The 11,540-nt window shown below is 39.4% G+C and overlaps 1 protein-coding gene and 2 long non-coding RNA genes across 3 annotated transcripts; 1 reads left to right on the forward strand and 2 right to left on the reverse strand.

Annotated features, from left to right (window-relative positions):
- Positions 1-857: 857 nt before the first annotated feature.
- Positions 858-7,646, reverse strand: LOC103713772. The gene is made up of 4 exons (XM_017844427.3): positions 7,500-7,646; positions 7,359-7,414; positions 1,270-1,312; positions 858-1,143 (listed from the first exon to the last, which is right to left on the reverse strand). The coding sequence occupies exons 1-4, from the start codon at positions 7,615-7,617 to the stop codon at positions 1,025-1,027; spliced, it is 336 nt and encodes a 111-aa protein (XP_017699916.2). The 5' UTR covers positions 7,618-7,646; the 3' UTR covers positions 858-1,024.
- Positions 2,826-7,349, reverse strand: LOC120112331. The gene is made up of 2 exons (XR_005513839.1): positions 4,665-7,349; positions 2,826-4,561 (listed from the first exon to the last, which is right to left on the reverse strand). It is a non-coding gene; the product is annotated as an uncharacterized LOC120112331 (long non-coding RNA).
- A 2,253-nt stretch (positions 7,647-9,899) lies between the features above and the next one.
- LOC103713773 lies at positions 9,900-10,759 on the forward strand. Its single transcript, XR_605100.4, has 2 exons — positions 9,900-10,074; positions 10,287-10,759. It is a non-coding gene; the product is annotated as an uncharacterized LOC103713773 (long non-coding RNA).
- The last annotated feature ends 781 nt before the right edge of the window (positions 10,760-11,540 follow it).

Genomic DNA, 11,540 nt, shown 5'->3' on the forward strand with positions numbered 1-11,540 from the left:
TACTTGCATTGGGCTATGCATGTTGACCGAGATATATAGAAAGGAGATTGCTTATTGTGTGTGTGTCGGTTTTTGACATCGAGCTATTTAAGAACTCACAGTACGATAGTAAAAATGATAGATCTCAACAGGTAAGCCAATTTCTGTTTTTTGGATGTCAGTTTTATGCCATATTTGCGATCTCCTAATGCTGACAGACACGGTTGTCTAGCAAAAATGAAAGCTTTTGTGCGTGCACATGTATGTGTGTGTTGTTGGGGGTGGGGTTGGGAGGGGGAGGGTGTTGGCTTCAGAGTGAGTGATTTAGATGATGCTTGGTTACCTAATATTATTAGTACATGAAATAACCTGTGATGGTTATGTCATGTTCGCAGGTGATTTTCCAGGTTTCAGTCATACAGAAAATACCTAGCTGGGTAAATTTTTAGCAAACGCAACTCCATAGTTGTTGGCAACATGTTACCAAAGAGTTGTTCCAACCATGCATGACTTTCAAGCAGACACAAACCCAAGCAACCACGCTCTGCTATTAAGACCACCAGATTCTCAGCTATCATACGTTTTACCATCCATGCTATTAAATGCAACTAGCTGAGCCAATATATATCTGAATACCTACCAATCCTATAGCAATAAAGACGTCATCTTCCGGTCATGGAAAAGCAGCACAGTTTCGATTCGATTCTGACCATGAGCTTTGTCGAGTAGGCTGCTAAGAAGAAAGAGCATATAGCCTCATGTCCATACATCGTCTGGCACTTGTATAAAACGTGCGAGGCTTCTAAACCAATCCTGGAGGAATATCTCTTTGATTTGGTTTCTCACTTTCTTTCTTTTGGTGGTAAAGTCTGTCGATCTGCTTGGAAAACAAAAGATTTGATAATACTACGGTCTCCGCAATATTACATATCGGACGAAGCCAATCTTTAGAATTTTAATGTTATTGCAAATTTTCCACAGAAACATGAGTCACCTCCTCACAGGTCGTATCAGCCACACACATCTTAGAGAAGATAATCGGGTACTAGCATTGTTGCATATTACATGACGAGGGAACAGATCTTATTTCTTTCCGCTCTTCTTGAGACCTGCGCCTCCAAATGCTCCCTTCTGAGATGCCTTGGCCCTCATTTCCTTCAGTGCCTGCTTGGGGAAAAGAGGAAACAAAAGAGAGAGGAAAAACAATGATGCCAAATCAATTACCTGTTCTTTCCCGGTGGGCAAGGAAGAAGAGAAATCAGTGCACATCAAATGGTAGAATGCCATTACCTTTTCCTCTTCTTTCTTCTTCTGAAAGATTTGCACGATCCGCCTAAAGAAAGCAGGAAAAAAAAAGAGAAGAAAAATTCAATACAGACATCTGGGCCGAAACAAACAGATAGATAAAACAGCAAATTGTGCCAACTAAGAGCAAGAATGTTGCTCCAGAAGCAGAGAAATCTACATGGCCTAACTTTCTGAAACTACGGAATGATTAAACCAGCCAAACATATTATCAGAACAATGTGTATTCCCACCAAAAACACTGATTCTTCCTCATCTGCTTATGTTTAACAACAAATTACATATCAACCCAGTGCGCAATAAAAAATCTTAATGATCCGAAGGTTTCATAAAGACAACCTGTAAATTGAGTCCTGCTGCAATAACACAAACAATTTCGCACTTTGATTACAAGACCAAAATGACCCTCACAGGAAATTTGTCATCACTTTGACATTAGCAACTAAACCAAGTATCTCATCAGCAAAGTTTTCTACCTGAACCAACAACATTATGTAGGGACATAGAATGAAGCATGAACACCTGCAATACATCTACTCAACAAATGAAGAGCAGCAAAGCAGAATTGACATCATCTGATGTAACCTATAACTCATGTAGGTTGATATTTATCAACTAAATATACCTTCAACTTTTTTTCCTCTCTCGAGAATCCGGTCTAAGATCACTCAATATGACTGCAGCAAATCACCGCAAATCAAATTTGACAATTTTAATAGAACCCAAAAAGGATCACATAGGAGAGCCAAGAACAGATGGTATGTGTTCCAAAATTCTTTAAGGCTCTCACCCTGCAGAATTTAACGGTTAATGATGCCTCATCTCTGTTTGTGCATCATGCGTGGCGCGCAGAGAAAGCACAATCACTTGGTAGAATTTTCATTGGCACAATAGGCTCAAAACACATCCATTTCCCTAAAAGCATAAACATTGGAAGGAAGAAACAAGTTCAAAAACCATCACAAAATAATTCTACATTCTAGAGTGATTCTATGAGTGTCAGGGTTACATTCTTATTATCTATTTCATATTATCTATTTCATGAGGTTTAATGAAAGTCCTCAAGGGATTTTGGTCCACCATTTGGATCGAGAATCAGCAAGAGTCCTGGGTGTTTTGGTTTGAGCCATAACCTATTCCAGCAAACAAATTAATGTCCTATTGCCTAGTGAGGTGCACTGTTTGAGAACTAAGAGAGGTGCACAACCTACTACTCTGATGTGCATAAAGTTTTGGGAACAACAACAGTCGACACTCGAGTGATTCTGTAAGTATCCAGGTCTATATTCCTATGATTTTATGGGGTTTAATGAACCCTGTGTTTTTGGTCAGCCATCTGCGACAGCAGCAACAGCGACAGCACAACAATAAGCAAGAATCGTGGTCTTCATTTGATTTTAGGGGTGGGGGAAGGTGAGGGCAAGGGACAGGGGAAGGAAGTGGGGAGGGGGTTTAGCAGAAACTAGAGAACATAAGAAGCTTGTGTCATCAGTTACCCATAACTAACTACAAGATTATAATGATCTATCTAGGGCATCGTCTGAAATCTAGCAAGTCACTCTGCCCTTTATGAAATGATGTACATTTCAGTTCAACTCTTGTTTTCCAAACCCCAAAATCAAGTCGATTAGCAAATGAGAATTTACATAAACCCCAGACAGATATGGAAGACATGAAAGGACAATATGATGCGAGATCAGAGAGAAGGAGGTCCAGCCAGAGTCAGCCCTGGCAGTAGTTCCACTTTTCTTTCTCATAATTTCCTTCTTGTTTCTTCTTTCTTTTCCTTTCTCTTCTCTGTCTCACTCTTCTACTATCTCTATCTTCTTGTGCTCAATCATCCCATTGCCCATATACCTCTAGGCTGTGATCATAGAAAGGGGAACACAGAATTCTTCTCATCTAAAACCATGGTGATAGTGACCCCTTCATGTAGTTATCACCAATATTCAAAACCCGTTGACCTGGAAAAAGCCCATTTTGGTTGCCAGGTCATAGGTCAGCGATTTGACCACAGGTTGATTGCAAGTTCTACCTAATGATCATAACATCATACAGAAAATAAATAAATAAATATTGTAACACAGTAAATTAAAAAATATATAGGTATAATAAATTCTTATAATAAGACAGTGAAAGTATCCTGGTGGCTGGAGAGGGGCTGCTATGTTAAAGCTTTAGTTTTCTTTTTAAGGCTTTTTATCCAGACCCTGAATGAGTCAAACCGCGTTGACCCAGCTGGGTCGAATGGTTAACCATTCGACAAGATTGGTCAAACTACCCAACCATTTAACACGGCTGGGTCAAATGGTTCAAACCGTTCTACCCCAATATTGTTCTTTCCAAATTCCAGGTCGGTTACTGATCCGACACATCAAGGCTCTTAGGTTGCGGGTCGGGGCAGGTCAACCAGGTCGACCCGTCGGGAATTTTCTCCAAATTTCGGTCATTACCGATCCGACTTGCCAAGGCTCTCGGGTTGCAGGTTAGGCAGGTCAACATGGTTGATTTCGGCTAGGTCATTGGAACACTGATTATCCTAGTCTTGGTTGACTTGGACAGGCTATTACCTCCACAACTTACAGACTACAATAAATTTCTAATCCCAAAACATTTGAGCATCAAGCAAATGTAAACTTACAATTAATCCCCCAGCTCCTAGCTTGCAAAACCTTTTCTTTTCATCACATAAAGAAACATGTAAGGTTCATAAACTTGGAGCCAAGGACAGCTACAAAGCAGAAAAAAGTGACCCTAAAATTATCTAGTCAAAACCATTTCAAAACCTAGGATGTCAACTTGTTTCTACTCCATGGATCTCATCTCGAAAAATCGTCCCTTATTTTATGCTCTGCTATTGGATTGGCAAAATCACATGGCATCATCCAAAATAACTTTTCTTTTCTCCCTTGCAGATGATATGGCAAATAGATGTACTAGTTATTCTGAATCTGATAATATGACAGATCTGATCAACTTTAGGCAAGGCTAATTTAGTCTTGGAAGATGTGATCACACGATACATAAATTGTACATCCAAACCAACAAGTAGACCTTGTGATAGGTGCTTGCAGACTTCATAGGTAGACCTTTCACCAACCAAACTGCAAAATCAACATTTGATTGAAGGGATTTTGTGACCTCTCATCAACGGATCTTTGGATGGTCAATTCTTAAGTCCTCATGTCATCTTCTATGTGATGAAAAGGCAAACAGGTTGCCCATGCTCAAATCTTCAATAGTTTCTTCACTCGATGCCTGAAAGTAAGTCATTCTTCTACAAAACCGCCAAGAAATTATGAAGGTCATTGCATCACTCATTCCATCAATCTTATAAATGAAATCAAATCAAGCAACTAATACATTTCAGGTTGCATCACCTTCTTGAGATATCCAATATGTGCTTCCACACCGAACATTTCCTTCTGAAACCAATTTAATACAGATATCGATCTTGCAATGGGCTAAAAGATCAACAATTTACTTCAGATCTAAAAATAAGGTAGAGGCATGCATATTTTTCAGATTTTATGTAGAAAATTTTGATTCCACTATGAACAGCCATGTTTTTTTTTTGCTGCAAGAACAGCCATGTTTTCACCATGAATCAATTTCAAGTCTTCCAGTCAACTAGATCAGATACACATCAAATTGCCATTAGAGTGAAGCACGACTTCGATATTGTTTCAGAAACAGTACAACAAAATAGAAATGACATATAATCAAGGGACAAATTAGGAAGAACATCTGAAGAACTCAACTTCATCATTTTCTTCCTTATCAGTTAATATAGATTTCATACTTGCCAGTCTAGATCTCCTTGAAAAGAAGGGAGTATAAAGCACTTCAATGAAAGTTGCCCACTCAATGTCAAAAGTAGTCACTTCAATCAACCAAGTGGCAATTAAACTGACCAAGGACCCTAAAAGGGGCTAAAAACAGGGTACATAATCTAAGGGTAACAGTCAGCTTAAATAATTGTCATGAAGAACTATGCTAAAAAAATAAAAGTAAATAATGATATTTTGTTTTCTTGGTTTAAAATTTTCATTAGACCTATTTTCATTTTTTCTTTGGTTTATTTTTGGATTTGAACAATGGCCCGAATGGCCCCTAGTACATGCCAAGGCCTCCCTCACTGCCCTTGAGCACAGGCCAAGGCCAAGTAGCTGGAGAGGGCAGAGCCCAGCTACCAACCACCCAACCATAAAGGACACAAGCACAAGTCCACATACATGGGGCAACATAACAACCCATGACAGAAACTATCAATCAAGTGGAGCAAGACACCAAAGCCTAGCCCAGAGAAACAGAGTGCATCCTGCAAAGGCCCACACAAATGGTCCGCAGAACTGATACCCAAAACCATACCTTCACGTTATCAGTTTGGTACTATGATCGATACAATATAGTATGTACCTCATATTGAGACAAACTCTCAGCACTTTTTTCTCTCCCAACTACGGTACTGCCCGAAATTGGATGATATGGGTCAGTTCCGGAGAGTATGAGATGGCTACATTTGATTCAAACCAGTTTGGACCAATTCAACTCATATACTGAACCAACCCTTGGTACTGTACTAGTACAATATGGTATAATCAGCATGGGACATATGAGTTGGTATGGCAGACCTTGCCTACACCCAGACAACAACTCGTCTAAACAAACACAAAAGAGAAGCATGCGACACTGGTTGGTGGGGGACGTCAACATCCACATCCCAATGCACAACCACTCTTCCTTGAAATTGCTTCTCTTGCCATCAATACTAGAGGATGAAGAGCAACACCATTGTCCAAAGCTCACCATCTACAGTCTACAGACAACCCCTGAAGACATTCAATAGAAGCTATTTCACTTTGACATTCTTTTTATAATCTACCTTACCCCAAAAGCCTTTTCCCTAAAGAATTCTATCTCCCAACCAAAGTATGTAGTCGCCAATTAATGATAGGATTGTCTGCGCTTACCCTATTGACCAAAAGAAATAACAAATGAAATCAATTGTGCAAAGCTATACGACACTTTATAGAGGAACTCTTGATCGCCTAATTCTAGACATTATGTAAATTGCAAAGCATGTTTAGGCTTAGTAACAATGCATTTCTTGGCCACCATAACATTCCAATACAATCTAGCTTGGAGAAAATAGCACGGTTATGGTTGATAACCATATCTAACTCTATCTCATGCCCAAAAGTCAGATGCTAAAAAAGTTCAATGGTATGGATAGTCAAACTGGATCTGCATCGTATATTCCTCAACTTCCTCATGAAGAGTTTGTTCGGTCTTACAACTAGTTTTGCCTTGAAAAATTCATAATTCTTGAATAAGAATCCTGAACATGTCGATGGGACATAATATGTCCCCGTCATGACCAATTTATTTTTACTATCTCAACCTCATTGAACACCTATATTGGCTCCAAATGGCATAGAAATGACTTCTAAAATTATTAGAAGACCATCAACGAACTATATGACTAAAATAAAAAAAGCCCTAGACTCAGGTGTCCTTCTTTCTCTTCCAAGCCAATTGCAGAAGAGCCCAAGGAAAGAAGCAAAACCACTCCAGTCCAGGAAGAACAGTGACCCGGCATTATATTAGATGCACAGAGAGAGATGCGCATACTCGGAGTAAGTCCAATCTTTCAAGTTTATGAGCAATCAAAAAATTAAATCTGGAAATCAACCTAGGATAAATAGGAAGTGCACTGTTTCCATGACAGTTTTAAGTTTGCCATTTCTGCCCAACTGACACTTATTTTAGCGCCAAAAAGAATAAAAAAAATCTCCAAAATTGTCAAAAGACGAAGTCTTCGACAATAACATATGCACAAATTACGAAAAGCAACCAATCCTTCAGGAATCCCCTCTTCCCTTTTCCATGGGGAACGAAGTCCCCGAGAAGACATACTAGATCAAGAACATCGTTCAAGGTTTTGTCGTTTTAAGAAAGATATCATAGGCAATCAAGTAAAACAAAAAAAATAAATAATTAATAATCATCTTAAGAACCAAACAGAAGACAACGACAGCACGGAATCAGATTTACAATGGAAGCCAGCATACCTCGTCGTATTCTTTCTTCTCAGCCTTTGGTTGCTTCAAAGGTTTCGCCTTTCCACCTGAAACAACGATAAGAACCACGTCAATTCCAAATCCCCAAAGAAAAAAAGAAAGATGGGGCCAGAGAGAGAGCGAAACCCTAACCTTGCTTCGACGACATGGCTGCTGGATCGGAGGAGAAGGGAAGAAGCCCAACCCTAACGTCCGTCAACCGAAAGCAAGGAAGGGGCGACAGAGACGGAGCGCCTTTACCTTCGCTCATAACGCCGTTCCTTATATACGGGCCAGGGGAAGGGGCGACGGATTCTGGAGAATGTGTCATGTGTGTGATGTGTTGGCTGGGCTAACAGGCCTCTGTCACGTTGGGCTTCATCTGGCTTCCGTGATGGACCAGAACTACACTGCTGAGCCCAACATCGCTGATCCATTTCCAGCCTATGGTTGTCACTTGTAAGTTGTAACCTTATTAATGAGCCAGCAGTCATGCCTCTGTGGATCACTGCTGCAATCTACATAAAAAACAATCGAAAACCATCCGAATTCCATCTTTGGTTCGGGTTTAGTTAACATTTTAGAATCTTGATCAAGATTAAGTATCATGCAATACCTTGCACCATATTCTTTTGCTAGTTTATCATCCTTGCATCATATGATCCCACTGAATTATGCTTTATACATATCAAATCATGTAGACCTTCAGTTTGCATAGTTTATAGGACTATATATATTTTAGAATCACCTATTCATCTCCAATAAGTGCAATCATATGAGGTTGGCAAGGTCAGTATGACTATGACTTATAAAAATGTAAAAGTAAAAGAAAACGTGGAGTTAATGGAATTAAAGTCAAGAGACAGATCAAATATTTCACAATCATTTGTTACAATCTAATTCCTCTTTTCTACCTAAAGAAATTCAATTGATATGTAAATATCTGGTAACTAGCTTGATGGTTGTCCTATTCACACACTATGTATAATATAATTTATAATGATGAAAAAGTAGATGTCTAATACGTACAAGTTTTTATTTTTAATTCTCCTACTTCATAATGAACTCATCTTGAACTTGCATGTCTTTTTTAGTTCTAATTGGGCTATAATGAACTCAAATTTCGACTTACAACTTCCACTTGTATAAATTCTAATTAGGCTAGCAATCCCATGACCAGGCATTCGGCAACTACTTATCTTACTTTCCTTGGCAATAGTCCCATCTCACGATGAATTAAGAAACAAACCATTATTTCTCGCTCTTATGTCTAAGCAGAATATTGTACCATGGCTAACACCACATGCAAATTTCTATGGTAACGATACTTGCTATTTGATCTTGGTATGTCTCATCCATAGCCGATGCAACTCCATTGTGACTATTAAGCGATCTTACACATCATATCCAATCTGATGTTTCATGATAGAACCAAACATATCCGAGCTAAACTACCATATTATTTGAGAGAAGCTACAAGATGATGTCATCATCACTTCTTTTGTTCAATCTCAACATCAACCAACAGATATCTTCATCAAACCACTTAGTAAAGTATAATTTCATATAATAATACATAAGCAGGATATTTTTTACTCCATGAACACCAACTTATGGAGGAGCATTGGCAATCAAGTCAGGCATGCATGTCCTTATTTCTTGATAATTACTGGGATCCATTTTCATACTTATGTTCTCTACAGTTATAAGAATCTTTTTCTATATCTTTATTAGACAACTTAGACAAATATATGTATTTTCGTCTCTCTATAATTATCGAAATCCATCTCCATATCTATGCACTCTAAAGTTATGGGATCTATTTCTATATCTGTGCTACCTACAATCACGAGCAGTCATTAGGGATGCTATGATCGTGGAATTTATATTTCTAGATATTTTAGAAATTATAAAATTTATATTATATGAGATTATATATATCTAATAAATAGTTTAGACAAGATCAATTCAATCTTCCCACCTATTTTTTTCAAAAAGGAAGGGTAATCCCATATTCAAAGTAGTAAAAAAGCATTTGGTATAGCCTAATAGCCCCCATCATCGTCCGCAAAAAGGAGATCTAATTCTTCAGCATATATTCTAATTGAATATGAGACTTAGGTCAACCACCGTACGTTCTTGCGCCCGCATCTCACGTGCCTGTCGCCGTTGGAAACCGGGTGCTACCGCGCACGGTCCGCACCTACCAAGCTAGGAGGAAAAGATCTGCGTAGAGGAAAGAGAGGAGGAAAAAAAAAAGGAGGTCGCGGAGGACGATGGGCGCCCGCCGTTGTGCCGCCAACTGTTTGCGATCTGCATAGTTCCTACGACCCTGAAAACCGACCATCCGCCTCTCGATCCCCCAGTCTCCGACTGCCTTCTTTTACTTCTCGTATATACATATATTTTTTCCCCCCCAAAGTCACGGCCCAACCCTCCTTAATTTCTTTCTCTAGGAACTCCTCTTTCTCTCTGTGTCTATATATAGTATTATATATATGAATATATGTATGTATGTGTGTGTGTGGTGTATATATAGTTCTCTACGCTCACTCCCCCCTTCCATGCCCAAGAAGACTAGCAGGTCTGAAGATTTGGACCGGCCGGTGGAGGAGAGGAGAGCAACTACTCCAGCTATTAGCCCATAGCCACTCCTCTCCATCCATCCTTATCCCCCAACACAAATCATCTCTCTCACTGCGACTCCTCTCCTCTTCTCCAAACCATGGTACGTATATACCATCTCTCTTCATGACAGGGATATCCTGTATTCATGTGCCATTTTGATTGAGTTTGACATATTCTCTTCATATGGTGCTCCTGGATGCAAGTTTTTTTTTTTTTTTTTTTTAAAAAAAAGATCAGGTAGAATAAGAATAAAATGGAAAAAGAGGCTTGAGGGAGATTTCTCTAAATATTATTGTCTGTGTTTGGGTGCAGACTCTTTCGCCGCTGTTTGTTAAATCTGTGATGAGGCTGTGGTGGGGTTGCTGGTGAGTCGGCCGGCGGCGTCGGTGACGACCATCCTCTACTACAGCCGAGCGCTGCCGAGGAACCGCAGCTTGGAGCGGCTGGTCCGCGTCGATCTGCTCGACGATGAGAACTACCTGTTCCATTTCCTAATCGGCATGCTGAGGTGCTTCTGGTAGAATATTCATCGGTGTCCTCTCCACATCGCATACTGGGAAGCTGGTGGCGATCGACTTAATTGTATTCGTGCGGGATGATGAATTCTTGAGCTTTAATTAAGTTCTTGTTGGGAGATGAAAATCCTGTATTCTTCTATCGTCTTTTCTTGTTTTCAGTCTTCCATACAGATTAAGCTAAATTGATTTCCTGCAAGCATGGCTGCTATGTGGGTTCTCTCCTTATTCTTAATGAGAAAACTGGTTGGTAAAGTGACAGTTTCTTTATTCTTATTTTATTTGCGCTCGTTGGAGAAGTTAAGTAGACTGTGGGCGCCACCGTCAGGTGCCAACTAAAACATGGGGAAGAACCGAGGGACGGCGTTGGATACATCTGAAACCGGATGCGAGAAATTGCATGGCACAAACAACGGGGCTCCAGGAAAAAAAAAAAACATTAAAAAACCATTTCCTCGCCTCGATTTGGACTCCCATTGTAAATTCTTAGGATTTCGTGTGCCGGACTGATCTTGAAACAAGAACACCATTTTTAATTTAGTTACAAATATTCAAGTGGCACTCGTACGTAACAAAATGAGGAAGTCGCTTTTAAAAGTTGTGATTATAGATCCTCACAAAACAAATTAAATTACACGCAAAGTAGTCATTGTTGAAAGAGAGACTGCCTGATGGTAGGTTAATTTGTTTAAATATTTTTCTTTCTTTTAAGAAAAAGATCGTTAACTTTAATGCATCCAAGTAGAAGTCGCTATCCAAAAATTGAGTATTTTGAACAAGTGCACTTGTTACGTATGTACGTACCCAACACCCAAGAAAGGGTGAATACTGGATGTGTTTCTGTGAGGCTGCAGGGCTTGCTGCGGCACATCCTTCTTGATTTGTTGTGCATAATGTCTTAGAGAAATGGAGAATGGACGTATTATGGGGTTATCTAAGAAGCTGAAAATGAAACTATACATTGACCAATGTTATTAAGAAAAGGACGTAAGAAAAAAAATTTATCGGATGTATCACTTTAATCATACGTTGAAACTACTACTATTCATCA

Source organism: Phoenix dactylifera, chromosome 11 (assembly GCF_009389715.1).
Source record: "Phoenix dactylifera cultivar Barhee BC4 chromosome 11, palm_55x_up_171113_PBpolish2nd_filt_p, whole genome shotgun sequence".
In the NCBI taxonomy this organism is placed as follows: domain Eukaryota; kingdom Viridiplantae; phylum Streptophyta; class Magnoliopsida; order Arecales; family Arecaceae; genus Phoenix; species Phoenix dactylifera.

Coding starts and splice junctions, on each gene's coding strand:
- LOC103713772 (XM_017844427.3), bottom strand. CDS start 7,617: ATGAGCGAAGGTAAAGGCGCTCCGTCTCTGTCGCCCCTTCCTTGCTTT. Junction 1,313..7,358: donor AGAAGAAAGAATACGACGAG/GTATGCTGGCTT, acceptor TGCTTTCTTTAG/GCGGATCGTGCAAATCTTTC. Junction 1,144..1,269: donor AGAAGAAAGAAGAGGAAAAG/GTAATGGCATTC, acceptor TTCCCCAAGCAG/GCACTGAAGGAAATGAGGGC.